This window comes from Typopeltis vanoorti, chromosome 12, assembly GCF_054136105.1.
Source record: "Typopeltis vanoorti isolate ZY-2024b chromosome 12, IOZ_Tvanoo_1.0, whole genome shotgun sequence".
Taxonomy (NCBI): Eukaryota; Metazoa; Arthropoda; class Arachnida; order Uropygi; family Thelyphonidae; genus Typopeltis; species Typopeltis vanoorti.
Genome location: NC_143560.1, coordinates 67,597,665 through 67,621,832, shown reverse-complemented (window position 1 = coordinate 67,621,832; position 24,168 = coordinate 67,597,665). Strand labels below are relative to the sequence as shown.

At 35.7% G+C, this 24,168-nt stretch overlaps 1 protein-coding gene across 2 annotated transcripts in view; it reads left to right on the top strand.

Moving 5' to 3' along the window:
• The window catches only part of LOC150100863 (N-acetylgalactosamine-6-sulfatase-like), a 355,136-nt gene that overhangs the window by 132,552 nt on the left and 198,416 nt on the right, over positions 1 to 24,168 (top strand). For both annotated transcript variants that reach the window (XM_090401082.1, XM_090401081.1), the window contains 2 exons: positions 13,762 to 13,885; positions 20,657 to 20,731. In XM_090401082.1, the coding sequence (XP_090257208.1) occupies positions 13,762 to 13,885; positions 20,657 to 20,731 (199 nt within the window). The remainder of the gene's footprint in view (positions 1 to 13,761; positions 13,886 to 20,656; positions 20,732 to 24,168) is intronic.

Sequence of the window (24,168 nt, the reverse complement as noted above, 5' to 3'; positions counted from 1 at the left end):
TCCTAGGGAATTTTTTAGCTATGTGGCCAATAGGAGTAGAAATGATTGTGGAAGAATGACATTGTGGGATAAAAATGGGAATAGAGTGACTGATGCAGATGACATAGTGGAGTTGTTCAATGAACACTTTATTGGAGTATTTCATTGTGGAGACATTATTTTTAACACTAGAAGGATAGGGCAGTTTGAGGTTTAGAGGCGCAAGAGGAGAGCGTGTTCCAAATATGCTAACCACTCTCCAGCCAAAGGGCTGTGGATTCGAATCCCACTGTGGGCATGGATGTTTGTGATTGGCTGTAGAAATAGTAGCAGCGGTAGATGGCGTTGGTGTAGTTGCAGTCAGTTGGTGGATTTGAGTGGTGGAGACAGAGCTGTAGAGCAGGTGCCCTCCCTTGATGAGTCTTTGGACTCCCTGGACATGTCAAATAATAATAATAAAATAAAATAAAATATTGAGTACTCTGGATGGTAATAAAACTGTGGGACTGGATGGTATTTCGCCACGGGCTTTGAGAGAATGTGCTAAAGAACTGACAACTTCGTTGACTTGTCTTTTCAATGAAAGTCTGGCTATGGGAAAGGTATGCAAGGAATGGAAGGAATGTAAGATAATGCCTTTGCATAAGGGTGGTAGCAGACTGGAGGTGTCTAATTATAGGCTAGTTTGTGTTTCATCAGTAGTTGTTAAGATCTTGGAGAAATTAGTGAGGGACCATATACAACATTGGGCAGAAGAGAGTAATGCTGTAAGTGGAGGTTTCTGTGGTTTCGAAGTCATAAGGCATATTCCGGTAATTGGACCACAGAATGGAATTTACTGAAGAATGGAACTAGCGATTCTGAGAGAAAGGATTTCAGCCACTAGATCAGAATTAGCATTGTTAAATTGTGAATGAAGCTATGTTATGTAATTTATTTTTTTTCATTCACATTTAACATTGCTTATTAAATATTAATCATGGCTCATATAAATTTATTTATTATTCCTTAAATAAGAATTACTAATTAAAAATTTATTCAAAACCTGACCTATTATTAGTTTATAAAATAATAATATGTTCAGAATTTTGTATAACTAAATATATATGGTGTAACGTAAAGTGTTAATTTATATTTAACTGTATACGTAATCAAAAAGTTAAAGAAGTAGCTTAAATATTCTGTTGTTTTTATTTGTGAAATATTTAATGTTATGTAATCACTCATGAGTAATAATAGACCATACATTACATTAGCGAAATGTTTACGTTTAGTCTGTTGTCATGGAGATGCACGCGTAAACAACCATGAGTGGAGTAGAGCGTGGCGTTCGAACTTAAGGTGGGAGTGAAGGTCATAGATAGAGAAAGCAGAAAGAGAAGGGAGGTCATAGATAAGACAGAAAGGAGAGAAGAATTATTATTAAGCGAGTGAGGAGAGAGTTTTGCGGAACCAAGATTATAAAATCCTCAGGGCAGAAATTTATGAGTATAGTGTTCGGAAGTGAACCTATAAGTAGTGAAACATAAAGTTTAAAGTTATAAGCGAAATCTGCTGTTGTTATGAAGAAAGGTTGATGCCGTAATCAGATAAAAGGAAACTGGACAGTCAATGCGAAAATTCTGATTAGTTCCAGTTAATCTGGATTACGATTAAATTCTATGTTGCCCTAGGAAAAGGTTATATTGATTACTTGGAGAAAAGTGAACAGGAAAAGATATTAGTACCTAATTACTGTTGTTTGGAATAGTGAAGTGCGACTTACAGTAATACAGTTTAAACTATGAAAAATTTTATTATGTGTGTTCCGCTAACGTTAATTAAGTTAATTCATAAGTGCTCTCTCAATAATTTGATGTGTTGAAGAATTTGTCTGGTAAGAGTAGTTGTATAAGTTTTTCTATTTTAGCATTAACTGTGATATATCCCCGATGCTCAAGGACCGGAATATATTTGCTTGGAATACTACTTACGTAGTTTATTGCCTGCTGTGAATATAAACATTGAGCTGATAGATTTGTGAAGACTGAATAAATGTGAAATTGTTATATTAACTTGAGATAAGAAGATTTGTGTTTTTGAGACTGTGAATTGTATATGAAAGTTAGAACATTGAATTAGAATGAGTGACTCAGGAACGTGTATTAAGTTAATTGTATAGTTCCATTTTAAAATAGAGTTCTTGTATTTGTTAACCATATCATATATTAAATGTTTTATTTTGTTGATCTAAATATTGTGTTTGCCTGAATTCCTTATTATTGCACCGTTCATAAATATTCGAATCTTGCGGGAACCCCAAGTGTAAATGATAGTAAATGATTTGGCCTAATGAGATGACTGCTAAACTAATTTAGAATTGATCCTACTATTTATATAGACTAATCTAAGAATAGGGTGGCGCAGTATAAATATAAATTTCCCTACTTTTAGATCGGTGATCACTTCGCAATTGGTTATTTTAATTATAAAAGTGACTTGAAACTAGATGGTAATTTAGACCACGACACGAAGAAAGTCGTCACGACAGCATAAATAAGCCGAGATACATTTTCTCTACATAATGAGTTAGCCACATCTCTTCTGTCCGACCTGTGGAACAACATAGACACCATCACTTATAACAAAGCTGCAGCAATTTCTGATCAGAAGAAGCATACTTTAATCAAAAAATTTAACTTACTTCTTCACGAAAAACAAAGAAAACACCTAGATTATTCCAAAATAGTTATTAACCTTTCTTCAAGAGTCCTATCAAGAATAAAAAAAAAAATCTACTCCTGAAAGGTTTCAACTTTGCCTTAACACCACGTTTCCTACCAAAAATTGACATAATCGCTCAAATAGAAATAGGAATAAGAAATTTACCTGGTCATTCATCATATCTCATCTGCATACAGAGCACAGCATTACTATTGGAAAGCAAATTACCTCAAAGGAACCTTCCTTACAAGGAATACACATCCCTCAAAGAATTAAAATCGGACAAAAATATCGTTATAATCAAAGCAGATAAAGGGAATGCAACAGTAGTTTTGAACTCTGAAGATTATAACAATAAAATGAAAACTCTTCTTGAAGATACTAATACCTATAGACCTTTAGACAGAGATCCCACATGGCGCACTCACAATAAAACCAATGATCTAATTAAAAAGATGCCTAATTGGACTGAAGAACTTAAAAGAACTTTACAATCAAAACACCCATTAGTTCCAAGAATTTATGGTGTACCAAAAATACTTAAGATAGATATTCCCTTAATACCGATAGTGGATGGAAGAGATTCTTCGACCTCTGATTTAGCAAAACATCTCACCAACATGATTTTACCTCACACAGGAAAAACATCTTCTTTCATCAAGAACAGTGCACATTTTATTGAGAAGGTAAAAGATATTTACATTGGACCTTCAGACATCTTAGCAAGTTTGGATGTTATCAGCCTGTTTACAAATGTTCTAAGAAACGAAACTGTGAATCTCCTTGAAGACCTCTCTCCTCTAGACATCGTAGATCTTTATAAACATTGTATAAATAATACTTTTTTCATGTATCAAGACAAATTTTGGGAACAAAAAGAAGGATTGGCTATGGGCTCTTCCCTTTCTCTGGCTTTAGCTAACCTATTTATGGAAAATTTTGAAAATAATGCTTTAATCAATTATCATAAAAAACCAAAAATTTGGCTACGCTATGTAGACGATATTTTCATCATATGGCCAGGAACAACAGATGAACTCATAGCTTTCAAAGATTACCTGAATAATTTACATAAGAATATAAAATTTACTTTAGAACAAGAAGAACTTAGAAAACTTCCTTTTCTTGACATCCTATTAGAAGTCAATGAAAAAGATAATAAACTTTCTTTTTCAATATATAGAAAATCCACCAACACAGGAAGATTTTTAATGTGTCCTCACATCACCACCCTTCGCAAAAAACAGGTCTAATAAAAACCCTGAGGGACAGAGCTTATAATATTTCCAGCACAGAAAAACAGAGAAATGAAGAATTGGAATATTTAACACAGATCCTCAAAAAAAAAATGGTTATGAACCCAAGACTATCAAAAAAATCCTCCACACACCAACTACAAGCATCTCAAAGAAACAAGATTTTAAAAATGCTATCACACTTCCATATATATCAAGAATGTTACAGACAAGATGGCTGAATTACTAAACAAAAACATCAAAGTAGCCTTTCTACCACTGGAAAAAATATCAAGATTTCTATATCCCCTGAAACTTCCACATCATCCTTTAAAAAACCAGGTGTTTATAAAATTTATTGTTCTTGCAATATCTGCTACATAGGGCAGACAGGAAGATCTGGGGAAATACGCATGAACGAACACCAAAAGGATGTGCAAAACAGAAGAGAACAATCAGGTCTAGCTTTCCATACCACCATCCACAATGTACTCTGGCAGAAAACAAACATATCTTACATAGAAAAAAACTGTTACATAAGGAAATTTAAAGAAGCTGCAAACATGCTTATAATTCCAACACAATGCAATAAAAAACCAAGGCTTAATTCTACACCAAGTTTGGTCAGCTTTGATAAAAAATATACCTCAGTTAGACCTTGGACATTATGAACGTGAACAACAGAACGTGGCATCATCCAGCATTGTTTAAACTTAGCACTGCTTTGAATCCGCATTCTGATTTTTCAATTTTATGAACAGTCAGACAGCTACAACTGTATAGTATGGACTATTTTTTGAATAATTTCTCTTTTTTTGTTGTTTTAAACTTTAAGTTACCTTTTACCCCTGAAGATGTAAGTCAAACGACTTACAAAACTTGTCGGGTTTTATTTCTTTATTGTGCTTTTAGCTTAATAATAAAAAAATGTGGTCCAATTACTGGAATATGCCTTATGAGGGTAATGTTATTTGTGAGAGTCAACATGGAGTTATTAAGGGGCAAGGGGTGCTTTTGTTTTAGTAATATGATTGACTTTTATAATAAAGTGACAAGATCAGTTGATGAGGGAAAGGCATATACTGCCTTTTTTTTTTTGCAAAGGCACTTAACAGGGTGCCACATTATAAGCTGATATTTAAGTTGCAGCACATGGGTTTAGATGTCGGGTTAGTGAACTGGACTCAGGATTGGCTGTCTGATAGGTATCAGAGAGTTGTGTAGGCAGAAGGTCATTGATATAATTGCCTTTATATCAATGACATTGTCAATGGATTGCAGGGGGATATTCAGTTGTTTGCAGATGATGTGAAGCTGGGAAGGGTTATTAGTTATAGTTCAGATGTGGTAGCCCTGCAAGATGATTTGAATAAACTAAACAGATGGGCAGATGTGGTAGCCCAGCAAGATGATTTAATAAACTAAACAGATGATTGGGGTGTCAGTTTAAAGTCTTGAAGTGTGGGATACATGGAGATGGGCGGCTGCTTACTCGATTGGAGGAGTTGTACTGGAGGAAGTAGGGGGAGACAAGAGATCTGGGAGTGATGATTGATAGAAAACTGAAATTCAGGGAACATATTACAAAGGTGGTGAAGGTAACCTAGAGGATTGATGCAGTACTGAGAAGGATGCTGACCTACAAAAGAATTATCATTCCAAGACCCTGATCAGACCACACTTATACTATTGTTCTCAAATTTGGTCCCCAGGATTTGAAGAGGATAAATTAACTGTGGAAAGAGTTCAGATGCAGATAACAAAGATTGTTTTAAGACTGTACAGTGTTAGTCATGAGAATCGGCTGAGGGAATGTGGACTTCAGAGTTTGGTAGATAGAAGAAGGAGAGGTGATATGATTGAGACTTGTTGAGAGGTAGTTACAGGGTTGACACTGAGGAATTCTTTCTCTTGGTGGAACAGCAGGAAGGAGTGATGACAAGGGGACCATCCCTGGAAGTTGCAAAAGGAAGCTGTGAGCAAGAGGGTGAGGAGTGGTTTCTTCTTATGGAGGGTGGTTGAACTGTGGAATGCATTGCCTAATAGAGTGGTGAGAGCAAGAACGGTCAATGAGTTCAAGGAGTGGTATGATAGACTTTGTGTTTTCTAGGAGGGACCTCCCACGATGAGTCTTTTGACTCCATGGAGGCCTGAATAATAATAATCGTTACTTTTATAAAGTTTCAGAGAGTTAATTCAAAACCTATCACTTCATTTTACCATTTCAAGAAATAAAATGTTGTATTTTGAAGTGATGCTTCTAAAACTGGACGATTTCTTTGCAGTCTGAGTATTTTATCCCTTAATTTCTTTTCCATGAGTTGTTCAGCTGTTTGCTTAAATTATTCCAAATTTTACAAATACACTTCATGTTATATTTTAATCTTTTATACCACAAAAGAAAGAAAGTTTATTTTTGAATGTTATTTTAAAAAAAAAAATAAAATTTAGTTGTAGATATTAGTACTTTTCTCAGTGCTTGTTGCTATTTCTGAAATAAGCTATGTCTTAGAAATACTAGGAAATAATTCTCTTTGTCCCAGCAATAAGTTGAAATCTTAGATTACTTTCACTGCTATTGAGAAATAAATGGAAGGACACTTTCTCAGAAGGCACACTAAAGAGCTCGAAGCAATAGTAGCATAATATACATCAGTATTTATTTGTTCATTTTCATCCGTTTGATTGATTAGCAGTCAGATCAGAATATCTGCATTTTGCAATTTCCAGTGTAAATACATTAATAATAATCATTCCATATGGTTCACTGGCAATAGTGCCAGTAGTACTATTGCCAATGAACTATTGCTGTTGGATCTACATTTTGGAGTCTCTGAAGCTTGAACTGTTGGAGGAGGGAGGGGGGGGGGAGGTCCCTTTTATCAAAAATGAAGTGTCGAGGGTAGGAAAGAAATGTGATAGCAGGAAATATCATAACCAGAAAAGCGATAAAAAGACAAATGATATATTCTGTTTGTAAAGGATTGATATTATTTCATTAACTTTACAAAATATTATTTTTTCTACATTTTCTGGCAGCATACTCCTATGCAGTCTTGTCGTATGATAGTGTTCTTGCTATGTCATTTTCTGTTGATAAAGTACTGAAATAATTCAATCTCTCTTTAACTATTGTAGAGAGAGAGAGAACTCAATTTTTATAAATGAAAGCTTTGAGGGCTCTCTCTCTACTTCACAGCCTGGAGTTAGCAGTCATATAAATCATTTTAAGACAGCTGTAAAATTTGGAAAAAGCTTAGTTAGATGTTATTCATGAATGAGTTATAGAACTTTTGAGTATTGCAAATTATCTTGTGACTGCCAGCTTTGCCTTTGAGTTGAAGCAATCATTAAAAAAATTTTCATCAATCTCTTCATTGTAATAGAATATTGCAAGTTTCATATTGATCTCATCAACATGAGAATTTTGAACTCAATCTGAAAAAAACTTAAATATTTTTTAAATCTGCTCATATGAGTCAATTCTTATAGTTAACTGGGTTATTAAACACTCAAAGAGTCTATTTAGGATTGCTCAAAATTTGTCTGCTTAATGGATTCTTGCTATTTGTTCCATCAGAAAATTTGTTTATAGCAATTTACTTACTATTACATTATATCAGCCTGGATGCATTCCATGCTTCATTGCATGGAATGCTTACATTCTTAATTAAGACATATAATCAAATATTTATTTGATTTATTAATATTTATTAATTATTATTGTTAACCAATTATGTGACACCTGACCACCACTCATTATGGAATGAATTTTACTCAGATTTGGTATTTGAAACCCTTACAAAAATGTATATATTGCAATATATATACATTTTATACATTATATATACATCCAATATATATATATTGAATGGGGACCAGGAGATGATTAGACAGTTAAGTTTGGCAAGTGCTAGAAGAATGATTGTTATGGGAGATTTTAACTACAGTAGTATAAATTGGAGAGAGGAAGATGCATGTAGCAATAGGGGAATGGAATTTCTAGAATTCTTGAGGGACAAATGTCTTAGGCAACATGTAACAGAAGGAAGAGGTTCAAGAGTTTTGGATTTGGTTATAGCATCAGAACAGTTGAAAATAACTGAGATGACATCTCTCCCACCAGTTGGAGAGAGGGACCATATGGTTTTGACTTGGAAAATGAATAGACATGCAGGAGTATCAAATAGACGGGAACTTATGTGGAATTATAAAGCAGGTGATTATAATAGTCTTAGACGTCAACTTGGGGAAGTTTCGTGGAGGGAGGAATTGGAAGGCTGGGATATCATTAGTGCTTGGGAAATTGTAAAAGAATATTTGTTAGCAGCAATGGTAAGTTGTATACTACGAGTGAAAAAGAGGACACGTTTTGGAGTAAAGTGGATGACAAACAATATTAAATAGAAATTGCATGCAAAAAAGAGGCTACTATTTATATCTCTCCTTATATCTATGGAAGAGATATAAGGAGACAGGTGAAGAGAAGATGCATGAAGAATATAAGACACAGGCCAGAAGAGTGACTAGTGTGGTAAGGAAAGCGAAACTGGAATATGAGCGGAGATTGGACCTAAGATCTAAAGAAAATCCTAGGGAATTTTTTGGCTATGTGGCCAGTAAGAGGAGAAATCACTGTGGAAGAATGATATTGTGGGATAAAAATGGGAATAGAGTGACTGATGCAGAGGACATAGTGGAATTGTTCAATGAACACTTTATTGGAGTATTTCATCCTAGAGGAGTCAGTTTTAATGCTAGAGGGATAGGGCAGGTTCGAGGTTTAGAGGTACAGGAGAAGAGTGTGTTTCAGATACTGAGTACTCTGGATGTCAGTAAAGCCTTGGGACTGGATGGTATTTCACCACGAGTTTTGAGAGAATGTGCTAGGGAACTGACAGTACCTTTAACCTGGCTTTTCAATGAAAGTCTGGCTGCCGGAAAGGTGCCCAGGGAATGGAAGGAAGGTAAGAGTGTGCCATTGCATAAGGGTGGTAACAGACTGGAAGTGTCTAATTATAGGCCAGTTTGTGTGTCATCAGTAGTTGTTAAGATCTTGGAGAAAGTAGTGAAGGACCGTATACAGCATTGGGCAGATGAGGATAATGTTATCTGTGAGAGTCAACATGGATTTGTGAAAGGGCGCTCTTGTTTTAGCAATATGCTAGCCTTTTATAATAAAGTTACAAGAACATTAGATGAGGGAAAGGTATATACTGCAATTTTCTTAGACTTAGCAAAGGCATTTGACAGGGTGCCACACGATAAGCTGATATTTAAGTTGCAGCACATGGGTCTGAATGTCAGATTGGTCAACTGGATTCAGAATTGGCTGTCTAATAGGTATCAGAGAGTTGTGTATGGTGGAGCAGTTTCAAGGAGGCAGAGGGTTACAAGTGGGGTCCCACAGGGCTCAGTACTAGGACCTATATTGTTTAACCTTTATATCAATGACATTGCCAGTGGATTGCAAGGGGATATTCAGTTGTTTGCGGATGATGCGAAGCTGGGAAGGATTATTAGTAATAGTGCAGATGTGGTAGCCCTGCAAGAGGATTTGAATAAGCTAGATAGATGGGCAAATGAATAGGGGTATCGGTTTAATGCAGCAAAATGTAAGGTCTTGAGGTTTGGGAAACATCGATGGGATGCTGCATACTCTATGGGAGGAGTTATACTGGAGGAAGTAGGGGTGACAAGAGATCTGGGGTTGATGATTGATAGAAACCTGAAATTTAGGGGACATATTGCAAAGGTGGTGAAGGTAACACAGAGGATTGCTGCAATTATGAGAAGGACACTGACCTGCAGAGATAAAAGGGTTATCATTCCATTGTATAAGTCTCTGATCAGACCACACTTTGGCTATTGTTCTCAGATTTGGTCTCCAGGATTTGAAGGGGATAAATTAACCGTGGAAAGGGTACAAAGATGGTTTCAGGACTGTACACTTTTGGTTATGAGGATCGGCTGAGGGAATGCGGACTGCAGAGTTTAGTGGATAGAAGAAGAAGAGGTGGTTACAGGGTTGACACTGGGGAGTTCCTTTGCTTGGTTGAACAGCGGGAAGGGGTGATGACAAGAGGCCATCCCTGGAAGTTACGAAAGGAAACTGTGAGCAAGAGGGTGAGGAGTGGTTCCTTTGCATGGAGGGTGGTTGAACTGTGGAATGCATTGCCTGATGGAGTGGTGAGAGCGAGAACGGTCAATGAGTTTAAGGAGTGGTATGATAGACTTTGTGTTTCTTAGGAGGGACCTCCCCTTGATGAGTCTTGACAGACTTTATGTTCTTAGGAAGGACCTCCCACGATGAGTCTTTTGACTCCATGGAGGCCTGAATAATAATAATAATAATAACTCTTTGACTTAGTGGAAATGATTTCAGGATTTGTGAAACGTACTTGAAGTCTGTGCAATTTTTAGTTTCAATTACAACTGGCTTATTTTATTAGAAAATTTTTGGAATCGTTTCAAAATGATATTAATAATTCTGCTTTGGTTTGGCTGGATGAAATTTAAAAAAAAAAAATTGTAGTTAAGATCTGTTCTGTTCTAAGATTTATCACTTTTGATTTTGAACTGACCATTATAGTTGTGAGAAAATTAGGTAGAATGAAAGTGTTGTTTAGAGATAAAAACACCATCTACACGATGAAGTAGCATGTATGCTTACGGAATAATGTTCTAAAATATAGCAAAATAATTATTACAAGTCTCGATTACCACCTACATGTTGTTTGCATCTTCAGTAATGATAAATAGTGTTACCACTGATGTGTTGTCTCCTATCTAGGAGGTTGACTACCATGATGTGATTCATGGTTAACTATGGGTGTAACCACGTGGTGAGGACCCTATCTCTTCTGCATATTGTTGTCAGTATTCATGGCTGTAAATCCATGTATGTTCACAGGACCGGTTTGCCTGTTCTGAGAGATGAAAAACCAGAGTTTTCGGGTGGAAAAAACCCTCTACCTCTGTATGAGACCAGAGGTAGAGGACTAACTCACCTTTAGTCGAAAGAGAAGACCAAATAAAGGTTCCTCACATCATAGATGGGAATTGAACTCAGGTCTTTCTGACCAAAGAACTTTGTTCAGCTCATTCTACTGAATGAGCTGTACAGAGACCTTTAGGTATTGTTACCAAACACTTTAAAACACTATTTTGAGAAAATTACTGTTTCACTGAATTATGAAAGAAATTCAGCAAATTTAATTACATTTTTTTTTTTTTTTTTTTTGATTTTGCAACAAGTTGTTTGTTAAATGTTTATTAGATGAATTGCCTTTTTGAGGAATTCCCATTCATTCAATTGTTAGATGAATTGTTTAGTCAACAAATTGCTTTTTTTAATGAATTGTCCTTTGCTGAGAATTGCCATTCAGTAAACTGTTTTTTGATGAATTTGCATGGAATTCTTTCTGTTGTTACACTTAGTTTCAGGCACTTATTTTTTTTTTAAATCAGACCTTTTTTTTTTTTTTTTTCAAGAGCAAAGTAATTTGTTGATATTCCTCTCTCGAAAACCTCAAAGTTGTAGTCCTTGGCAATACTTCATGGGGAAGGCTGTTCATAAAACTGTGGTAGGTGGAATGAAATGACTGGGAGTAACAGGTTCAGTGAGTCAGCAGTTCAACTGCAAAAGGATGTTGGGCAGTGGTTACTTGTGTTGCTATAAGTTTAGCAGAAATGGGAGACAATGGATGGCAATTCTGCTGAATAGTGCCCATAGTAGACACAATGCAGATGGCTGTTGATGAGGCAGCAGCTAAAGAACGTCTCTGAGAGAGGAGACATCATTCCACCAAACTGCTCTCTTCTGAACACCATCAAGAATTTTTTGAGAAGTTTTAGGTGCACTGCCCCAAATACGAGAGCATTGTTCCAAGGTTGGACAAATTTGGGATTTGTACAGAGTAAGTAACTGGACAGATAAAAAGATGTCTTCAGCTAAAGAATAGTATGCCAAGTGTTTTTGGAAGCAGAGGAAATGGCTATGAGTAAGAATCAGTCTAAGAAGAGATGTGGTATTGATTATTAAGTTAAGTATTATTAAAGATAAGTGAGAAGAACAAAGGTCTTATTTTGCAAGAAAAAAGGCTAAAACTGTGTTTTGGAAGCATTGAAGGTTGAAATGACTAGGTTGTTATTTCCCCACTTGTTGAAGGAATGTATGGAAATCACTGTTTAAGCCACCAATTGTAGATGATCTTGAAGCGTGAGATGTTTGAGCACTGCAAAGTTTGTTGTATACATGAGTAATATGAACGAAGAGAGTGTTATCATCAGCAAAACTATGAATAGCATTTGAGTTCATTGAGAGCAGATCACTTATGTATATGAGGAAGAGAGTGGGTGAATTACAGCTGTAACGAAGATCTGCATTGTTATGAAAATTTGGAGAGAGAGAGAGAGAGAAAGAACATCCTCTACACACCTAATTTCCCCAACTATTTTTTCATTTTTCATTGAACCATAGATTCTTTTAGCACCTAACACCAAACCCATTCAAGTGTAATCTATCCTGTAAGTAGAAATACTTTTGGCTATCAAAATTTTCCCATACATCAACTACTATATACTCTTTTGCCTACACATTTTACTCACTGAATCAAATCAATAACAACTCTCCACCTCAGCTCACTGCTGCCATACTGTGGCAAAAAATCACAATCTCAACCCTTTTGCTCTTCTCTTTTGCCTCAATAAACAACTTTCAAATCTTCTCTTTTGTATCTTCTTTCATATAATGTGGAGTCTGATTTTGTATAGAGATTTTGTAAAAATATATATACAGGACAGTTACAAAGCAATGATTTTCAAACAAACAAATTTTTTGTCATTTTCATTTGTTATGTGATTGCAAATTTTTATTTTTCATTTTTCTTTTGTGTCAGACTCAGTGGCCTGTCATAGTCAAGTGATTTGCTTACTTGGAAACCTAATTAATGCTCCGATAGGATGGTTAATTCTGCCTCATAATTGTGTGTTCTGGCTGGATTGCCTATTTGTGGAATGAAAAACCTGAGTTTCCAGGAGAAATAACCTGACCACTCCCATATGAGACTAGCTAACTCACCTTCAGTTGAAAAGCCCTGATAATGATTCTTCATGCCCTAAAGTGTGAGAGGAAAGAGTTTTTCCATTACTTAATGAAAGCTTTTGTCAGACCTATTGAAAATTATTGTATTGTGGGATAGGGAACAGAAGCCACCCTGGTTAGCATATCTGCTCTCCAACCAAAAGGTTGTGGGTTCAAATCCCGCCATGGGCATGGATGTTTGTGATTGCAGTAGAAAGCGTTGGTGTAGATGATGCAGTTAGCTGTGGTTGGTAGACTGAGTGTTGGGGACGGTGAGGGGGTAGAGTAGGTGCCCTCCCTCGATGAGTCTTTGGACTCCTTGGCGGTGTCATGTAATAATAATAAATGGGATTTGAATCCATTCTTTCCAGAAAGGGCATTGTCGAAACCAACTGAGCTATGGAAGCTTAGTTTTTATTCTTTCCATTATTTCCATTGGAACATTTCAACTCTCATCATGTGGAAAGTGGTTATTAATTGTTCATCATGATCTCGCTCAGTGATATAACAGTTGCTCTGCAAATTCCAGTAAGCAGGTGTGAGAGTTTTCCATTACTTAATGAAAGCTTTTGTCAGACCTATTGAAAATTATTGTATTGTGGGATAAGGGAACAGAGGTTATAGTTGCCACACAGAGTTCACTTAAGATAATAAATTTAATGGATCAAAAAGCTTAGATTTCTTTAAAAAAAAGTTGATCATATTTCACTAAAGAAAAAGAAAGGAAACTAATTGCTTTCAGTTTTTTTAAACACGTAGATGGGATGGGGAGATCCTGGCGTATTTGGACATCCTGTAAAAGACACACCTAATATTGACCAAATGGCACATGAAGGAATGCTTTTCACTGACTTTTATACTGGCAATCCACTTTGTTCACCTTGTAAGTATATTATTAATGAAGCCTTTTGGCTCTTTATTTTAGTAAATATTATTAATGTTTTCTGAAACTTACGTATATGGATAAAGAATTTTATGATATGTAAAAATTTGGCATGCATTAATTCAATATAATACTGTTCGATTAATTTTTTATCATTGATTATTATGTTATCATTCAAAATGTCTCGCAGATAAAAAAAACAACAACAACTCGTAAAATGAAATGATTAATTTAAAGGTTGCTTGTTATTATTTTAGACCTGCACAAAGTCAAAGAGATTCATTCTCTAGAAAGTACATAACCCTGTTAGCTTTGTCATTAATTCATTCACCATCACCACACTTTATACCTACACAGGCAGTGCACCATACTTCCTCCACACCACCACTCACTATACAAAATAATATGATGCTTATTTCCTTTTGTTCACAGGATCCTTCCAAGAATGACCATTTTCATGGGAAATGTATCTTTAAGAATTGCAAACAAAATAAAAATACAGTGATAAGGTTACATTAGTTTACTAAATTAATATCCCCAAAGATACCATGCCAGTAGATAAAGTACATTGACATCCACGAGACTGTCAGTGTCACATTCCACCATTTCATACAATAGAGAAAATACATGCTTTGAACTGTGAGATACAGTGATTGTCTCTTACCACTACAATCAGACACCATGTCTTTTTAAGGAGGCTTTTTTTTTTAGATGCCATAGAATACTGAAAGAACATGCAGGGCATTTGGACATTCGAACAATAATAAGGAATTGTGACTTTACACCACAATATAACACTGAATATAACCGTCACACAGCAGTGATGCTATATTAGACATGAGATGTACTCAATAAGACCTCACATTCACATCCAATACAGCTTTAAGCTAATTAAGTAGTAGAATACTAATGCCAATTTTTAAATAAATCACTTTTTTTTTTTCGATTGTGTTTTTATTTTCTGTTCAATTATTGTTATTATTATTATTATTGCATCCCTCCATGGAGTCAGCAGACTCATCATGTGAGATTCATTCAACTGACAACATATTTATCAAACTGAATCTTAAAATTCAATAAAAACACCTTTAAAATTAAAATTTACAAGCTAGGTTGATGAGTTACTAAAACATAGGCATTCAAATAAAGAAATCTTTGTGATGAACAAATGTGGAAGTCTACTAATGTTTCTAAATCTCTAGAGATCAGAAGATTATTGCGAGAGGTCCATCTTAACCAGCATCATGTCTGATAAATTTTACTTTAAAGTGATTTACTGTATACATACTCTAAAAATCCTCAGGCAGTGTGTTCCAGTTACTATCCAAATAAAAAATCTGTTTTACACTCCTATATTCACCATATCCATATAAGTTTTATGTGAATGTCATGGATGGTCTCTTTCATTCATGTCTCTTCCTTCACTTTATGAAAAGTCTCTTTTCTGATTTTTTTTTTATATATAGTGAAACCTGTGAGGTATCCATAACTATAGAATAACATGTATGCCAGAATAAATAACTTTTTTATTATGTAAATATTTCGTCTTATATGTCATAAGGCATCATCAGTACAACTAACGAACAAAAAAAAAAAAAAAAAAAACAGTAGTGCGCATGTTTGAATTGGAATCCTACATATGCAGTCATGTGTTCATGGATTAAAAACTAATGGTCTGAAATTAAATTGAAATATAGCAGATAAATTACTGAATACAATTGAGGATAACAATTTCCTACACTTTTGGAATAGTGAGACAGTCATTGTGATTAAGATGAGGTTTATGAAGTAAGGCTTCAGCACTTTCTTTATATATAACTATTCATGTTTATATGTGGATGTATGTAGTAACTTGGTGTTTTTCCATTGGAGCCTGTGGTTAGTATTTTCAATTCATGTTATGCAAGATCAGATTTGTGAGGCTTGATAAGGCGGATGTGGTTTTGATGTTCAGAGATACATTTATTTATAGGTCTTCCTGTTTGTCCATAGTAAGACAAGTTACACAAACATGGTACTTGGTATATACCATGTAGCATCATTGGTGAAAGTGTCTTTTAGAGAATGTAGCAAGTTGAGAATTTGATTGATGGGTTTATTGGTAGCAATGAGTTTATATTTTTTCATAATTTTTGCTACACATTCAGAGATGCCTTAATATATGGTATAGGAGTCATGTGGGCTTCTTCTTGTCTGTGTTTATTTATAGGAGAGTAGTTGATTATTTTTTGTGTTATTCTTGGATTATATATCCGTTTTAGTAAGGCTGTTTCTGTGACAATTTCCAATTCTTGTTTTAGAGATTCTTCATAACAAATCTCGAACAAATGTGCTCTGAATATTAAAGATTTTAAATACCATGTTTTTTGAAATGAATGGTGAGTTGATGTATTGTGGATATAACAACCTGAAAAAAATTGGTTTTTTGGTAGACAGAAGTGGAAATGGATCCATCTTGCTTATATTAGATGTTTACAGGGCCGCCCCTAGGAATTTTGCCACCCCGTGCAGTAGCATATTTTGCTGCCCCTTCTCCCTTATTTTTAGTATAGTTTATGCCAACTTTGCTGCCCAAAAAAAACTTGCCGCTCTGTGCAAATGCACGTCTTGCACCGTTGGTAGAGCCGGCCCTGGATGTTTACATCAAGAAAGAAAATACCTATTGATGATTCTTTTTCTAGTATGAATCTGATACAAGGATGCTGGGTGTTGATTTTTTTGTAGAAATGAGTATCAAACCTCGCAAATCTGGGTTTGCACAACACGGAATTGAAAACACTAACCTGGCAAAATGCTAAGCTGTGAAAAACTTGGAATCTTTAATTTATAGTATAACGAAGTGAAAAAACTTTCAATATCTATCTCTAATTCAGATTAATTTAATTTATTTGTTTGTGTGGGGTTCCCCACTTTCCTCAACTGTCCCTTAGGACTGGTTGAGTTCTCCTAATGAGGGATTAAGTACGTATTTTTCTTGCAGCTTAGCATTTTGCCATTGGATCCTGTGGAGTGTTACTTTAGAGATCACGCATGGAACTTCTTTTACAAGCTGTTTCAGGTCTTCAATAAGTAGGGGAACAATAGTGATATGAAAATGAAGATGTATAATGATAGAGGTCTCACCCTTGATAGTGAAATTCATCTTCTACCTAAAGACATTTGCAAAACTTCCATACCATGGTTTGATTCAAACCCACAGCCTCTTGGCTGGAAAGGAGATATACTAACCTGGTCAGAAAACCATAAAATCTAATGTGCTTTTGAATATGTTGCCTTATTTGCTTGCTCATAGACTCTCTCTCTCTCTCTTTCTGAAAAGTTATGCCGGGAAACCAAGTGATTTGTGCACAGTAGTTCTGGATGCAGTCATTTATCAACTTTACATGTTATGAAATTATTGATAAACTCGTGAAGCTAAACGTGTTGTTTATTATTTTAACAGTATAATAGAACACAGAAACTAAGTAAATAATTAATTTATTAACTTGATGCTGATATTTCGCTGGTGTTATAACCAGTATCTTCAGAGCACAAAAACACTGTTTGTCACAATATGCGAGACTAAAACAACATGGTGTACTTAAACAAAATTGTAGCAGCAACACAAAGACTAGAGTCCTAATTTTGGCGCCCTCTATCTGAAAAAAAAAAAAAAAACTATCATATATTAGTTATAATAAAAGCTATCATATAGAGTCCTAGAAAAGTGCTAGTTTTTTCTTAATATGACTGTCTCCCAGTTCATGTTCGACAAACACATAAGTCTGTCCACACGTTAAGGATTCTTCGTGAAGCTAAAGTATATGTTGGTGGCATGCTGCATGTATTTCAAGCTCGTTATTATTTATTTATTTTTTTTATATTTTTCACATCTTCTCCACTGCTAGAGCATAGCTCTATCAATGCAGTATAGCATTCTACATCTTCCCCAGAGTATGTAACTTTGTACTTAACAAATTGAACTAATAATCCTAGAATTAGAACTTCCCAAACACGGTTCTAATGTACTATAAGTTGATCAACCAACCTCTCATGTATGGGCCGAACATTTAAACAAAAAAAAAAAAAAAAAGAGTTGCTCTCTCTTTTGTTCATTGCCAGCCCTACACAACATGAGATATACAACATGCCACTCATTCCTCTTTCCTATACATAACATGCTGATATTTATCATACATCTAGTTTAAGACCCATTTTGCTAACCTGTTATCTATACCAGCCTCCCTGAACTTGAACATCAACTTGCTACATGGCAGTCTGCCAGATATCTTCACAAAGTCCCAAAAAACTTATAGTATATGATTCTCCCATATACTGACATCTCTCATTTCTTCTCCAAATATAAGTAAATTGTTCCCTTTAAAATACCCACACTGATTTATGCAGAAAATCCTCTTCATCAACAAATAGATACAGGGATTTTATGGGGAATAATATCCTGTACACCCTCCACCTCCCCATCCTTGGGGAGATGGGGATGTACAGGATATTACTACATGAAAAGGTTACATCATTATCAATTTATGCTGACAATTTTCCTCTAAATTAATCTGTTATATGTTAGGACTCCAATATTGTCAGAGTTTATATTTCAAAGGCACTTCTTATTATATTAATCCACCCAGATCTTGGTCTTCCTCTGGGTCTTTTTTCTGCCAAGGAGGGTAAAATTGTTCCACTGCATAAAGGTGGTGATAAGGGGCTGTAGCTTCAAATTATAGGCCAATCTGTATATCTGGAGTTGTTGTGAAGGTACTGGAGAGATTGGTGAGAAGTAGATTACAGAAATGGTTTGTTAACTACAGTATTCTCTGTGGTTATCAGCTTTGGTTTGTTAAAGGGAGATCATGTTTTACTAACTTACTTATGTACTATAACCAGGTGATGAATACCTTGAGCAAGGGTAATGCATACACAGTGGTGTACTTGGATTTTACAAAAGCTTTTGATAGACTGCCACATGACAAGCTGTTAAATAAATTGAAACAGATTGGATTGGATAACAGACTTCTGAGTTGGATCAGTGACTGTCTGTCAGATGAGTATCAGAAACTTATATATGGGGTGCAGTATCCCAAAAGAGTGGTGTGCTGCAGGGGCCAGTTTTGAAACCATTGGTGTTCATTTTGTATGTTAATGATATTGGGATGAGTTTAACAAATGATATGTAGCTGTTTGCAGATGATGAAAAACTGGGGAGAGCAATGCAGAGTCAAGCAGATGTTATGGCCTTACAAGAGGACTTGAATAGATTGCATGAATAGGTAGGTGAGTGAAACTGTCAGTTCAATATTGCAAAGTGTACAGTTTTGAGATTTGGTAAGCAACAATGGGATGCAAAGTATACACTTGGTTGGGAAACTTTAAAGGAAGTAGAGGAGATGAGAGAGCCTCTGTAGCTCAGTCGAATGAAACCCTTTGGTTGAAAAGACCTGGGTTTGATTCCTCTCAATGACATGAGGCCAGTAACTCACCTTTCGTCTCTTTTGATGAAAGGTGAGTTAGGTGGTCTCATACGGAGGTGTGTGGGGGGGTTCTTTCACCCATAAACTTTGGTTTTTTTGTCCCCCAGAACAGGCAAACTGGCCGCATGAACATGCGCATCTACAGACATAGGACACACTGGGAGGCATGGGGCTAATTACCGTATCCTTAAGTTATGGTTGCGGTTGTGAGGTCCAAGTATAGTTGGAAGGTCATGGGTGCTTAAGTGCCTGTTAGAACCACTGAAGAAGAAGAAGAGATGAGAGATCTAGGAGTGATGTGGACAAGGACCTGAAATTCAGGGGCCACATACAAATTGTGAAGACATCACATCAGATAATGGCAATGATATGGAGGACCCTGACATACAGAAATAAAGAGGTTATGATGCTATTGTATAATGCCTTGATCTGGCCTCATATAGATTATTGTGCATAAAATTGGTTGACGGGTTTTCATGGTGATGGGGATATGTTGGAAAGGATCCAGAGAAGATTCACAAAGGTGGTCAGTGGTCTGTGGAATGTGGAGTACAAGAACATATTGAGAAAATGTAAGTATCAAAGCTTCGTGAATAGGAAGAAGAGGGATGGATATGATTGAGACATATAAACTAGTTAAGGGTTGTTATTGGGTTGACATTGACATGGAAGAAATTTTTCATAGAATGGGAGATTGGGGTAGAACAAAGAGGCCATTCATTGGAAACTGTATAAGGAAGGTGTGAGCATAAGAGTGTTGGACAGGTTCTTTGCATGGAGAGTGGTTGGTGAGTGGAATGCATTGCCTAAGTGTGTTGTGAATATAGACACATTGAATCAGTTTAAGGCACAGTTGGATGGGCATTGTGTGCAATAGTGTGTATCTCCTACAATGAGTCTCACTCCATGGAGGTCAGATGTTAATAATAATAATAATTATCATCTTTGATTCCTTTTACAGTCTTGTATCCTAACCTTTCAATGAACATAATCATGAACTCAGCTATCAGAAGACTAAGGATGGAGACCGGCTACTTGCTAGTTTTTGAAAAGTTGGAAATACATACCAGGGTGTTTAAAAGAAAGAGGGAGAGAGAAAAAAGAGATGTTTTTTGATACACTATTAAGATCAATTTTTTTTTAAAATTGCATGTTATTTATAATAGTTGCTAAAATTAATAAGAAAAATTAACTTATCTACATTTTTAAGGTATAAAATGATGCATTTTCATTCATCCATTAAAAGTGTGAATTTATTACTGTGAATATTATTATTGAAATTTTATTTATTTATTTATTTTTTAAGCCAGAGCTGCACTTCTGACAGGAAGACTTCCAATTCGAAATAGCTTTTATACCAATAATTCTCATGCTAGGAATGGTAAGCTTTGTTAATTTTTTTGCTATAAAATTTGTATTTGTTAATATAACCTAAAAGGTTTCTGAATTTGAAGTTCATGTTGCTCAGATTATAAACAAAAAAAAAAGTAGGTCTACCTTTTTATATTAAACTACAAAATAACAAGCAAGCTAATATACATAACAAAGTTGGGAAGAATCATAAGTCAATGTGCAGGATGTTCCATTTAGGAATAGAAAAGTATAAGGCTGTATATATTGTTGATATGTGCTTTAGTAGTGTGGTTGATATTTCAAATTTGGGGATCATGGTTGGCAGAGGTCTTAAAGTGCAGAGGGCACATTTCAAGAGTTGAAAAGACTATACAATACATTGCTAAAGCAGACACCGACAAGTAGGAAAATGAAAGTTGTTGTACTACTAAATACAACATAATCATGAACATATTTTCATGGACTGTTACACAAATTTATTTACTTCATTTCCATTGCAATAAGGAAACTCTGGAGAGTAGAAGTGAATAATTCAGGGAATATCAGGATTCTCAAATGTTGGCTATGGAGAGAAGTTGAAGATATGTTAATGGGAAAGTTTAATGGATAGGCAGAAAAGATGTGAATAGAGCTATTGAAGTTGACAAGCATATTTTACGTGATTAATATGTAAGGGACTGTACATTGATTGGAAGATGAGAGGGGAAGAATAATAAGCTATTCCTGAACATTGTAAAAGTAGAATAGATTTTTTTACACTGAGTGTGGTAGGTGAGTGGAACACATTGTCAGAGGATGTGCAAATGCAAAAATATGAATGAGTTTAAGGTTCAGTTATTATTATTATTATTATTCCTGACACCTCCAAGGAGTCCGAAGACTCATCGCGGGAGGACACCTATAACTGTTTCAACCACTACACCGAACCTCTACTATGAATCATCTCTATCAACGCCATCTACCACCCACCTCCACAACTAGTATTTTTTTGTCTGTAAATTGCGTGTGTTCTGAAGGGCCAATTTGTCTGTATGCGGGATGAAAAACCCAAGTTTCCGGGAGAAAAAACCCTGCTACCTCCGTATGAGATCGGCTAACTCACCTTCGATTGAAATTATCCAGATAAAGATTCCTCCCATCACAACGAGAATCAAACTTAGGCCTATTCCAATCGAAGGGTGCAATGTACCATCGTTCTTCCAATTGCACTACGGATTACACAGGCATCTCCATGGAGTTATCTGAAGATTCACCAAGTGAGGCCTTAAACATTTCAGAAAGTACTAACCAACATTCATACAATATCTGTCATACATTGTTTTGAACTCATTCACCAACAAGGTACTCACAGCATACTCTGGCATCTCATAACACATTTCACTCATTCACCCTCTCCACACAATTTCTCTTGCTCAATTTCCAGGGATGACCTCTAGTTCTCCCTCACTAGTTATGTATTGCAAATTTTTATCTGGATCAATCCTATAATAAAAGCTTTAAATATCTTGTATATCTCTATCATATCCACTTGGTCTACTTGTGGTTTGCCTGTCATTGAGTGGAACCACCACCAAGTATCTTGGAGTGATCAGGAGTCAGAGTTATGATGATCCTTTGAATTACTCACAGAGATTAGAGTGATTTGAGGGATCACCTAGTTTTTGGAGATGACTCCCATTACTTACAAAGTGATCTGGGTAGTGACCTGGAACATAATGCATATCAGTATACACATCTGAAAGGAAGTGTTCTTTGCATTATGGGATACTGAGGCAGATGATGTAAAGTCAGGAGCTTTTGCATAGAGGTAGACTAGTCGGGAAGATACTTCACATGCAAAATTTGGTTTGTATATGCTTGGATGATGAATTAAAAGAAGAATATATTTTCTTGTTATTGAGAATATGCTCTTAAAAATGTCAAGAGCAAAAGCTCATTTCTCCAAACCTTTCTCCATCAAATCCATCAGTCTTACACTGTGTCTCTTCTATCACTTGCTGTCTCAGGTAACTATCCTTGAGTAACTGTATAAATTCTGTTTTTCTCCATGCACATGCTTTTCTAACTCTGTTCTATATCCTCAAAGTTGAAATTACCTATAACAATTGCCCTTCTATTCATTAATCTAAGTTATCCATGTTCGGATTCATGTTTTCCCTCCTCTGAAGTTCCTAGATTTTAGCTACATCAAACTATATAGTTGATCATTTATACCATTATACCATTTTAACCTTTACCTCACCAAAGATCCATATCATTCTTCCTCCTCCTCCTCTGTTTTTTCTATTTTCCCTGAATACACATAATTATACCTGTCACATTCTATTCTTGCACAGGTATCATTTTCTGTTAACCTGGTGTGACTAATGTCAATGATCTTCAGCCAATTTACAGATAAGAATTGAATGAACTCCTCTTTGTTCCTGATGCTTTTGATATCATTAAATGTGTATGACATGACAAATATGTTCTGAAGGTTCACAACCTTTTTGTTAGGCAGGTAGGAGTCACACAGGGAAAAAAAATGTCATTCATTGGCTAATAGGTAATCATGCAACTTTTAGAGCCTGACCAGCATCTCTCCATTTCCTCTTTACTGCTGCTATATTTTTCATGCAAGACACACCTATCCTTCCATTCTTCAGAATCATCACTTCCACATTATCACTTTTTCACGGCTCTTTGTCATTGCAGTTGTAATGTTGATTGCTCACTTCATCACTACAATCATTTACCCTTGTGCAGGTGCTCAACTTCTCTGCCTTAACATAACTTTTGACATTCACACTCTCTGTCAGAACAATAATTTCACTAGATTCATTCAAGTGTAAGTCATGCTGTAAGTACAAATCCATCAAAATTAACACATCTTACTGTACACCATTTCTAGTTCAGTCTGCATGTTGAATCATAACCTACCTTTTCAACTCTCTCCTGTTATACAGTGTACCTGTTAAGTAAGAGACAACAATTATTATATCCAAACAAAGAACTATATTTGGATTTACCAATTACACAGATTCAAAATAATCTCCCTCCAACTCCACACAATGTTTACATCTGTCATGCAGATGTTCGAAGGCCGTGAATGACAATCTCCTTCATTGTCTGGATCACACCACATTGGATGTTCTCAGTGTCGCTGAAGCACTACCCTTTCAAGGCACACTTCATCTTTGGGAAAAAAAAAAAGTCTGCAGGAGCCAAATCTGGTGAAAGGGAGGGGATGTTCGATCACACAGATCAACTTCAAAGCTAGAAGCTACTTCACAGGCAGCACACAGTGTGTAGGCATGTTGTTGTGCAACAGAAACCAGTTGTTGTTGTTGTTGTTGTTGTGGAACAGTTGTTCTTTCCTGGCATGTCACATGTGGGCATACCAATGTTGCATTACTTCTAAATAATACTGACCATTCACTGTGATGCCCTCAGGAACAAATTTGTAGTGGATAATTCCAGAAGCAT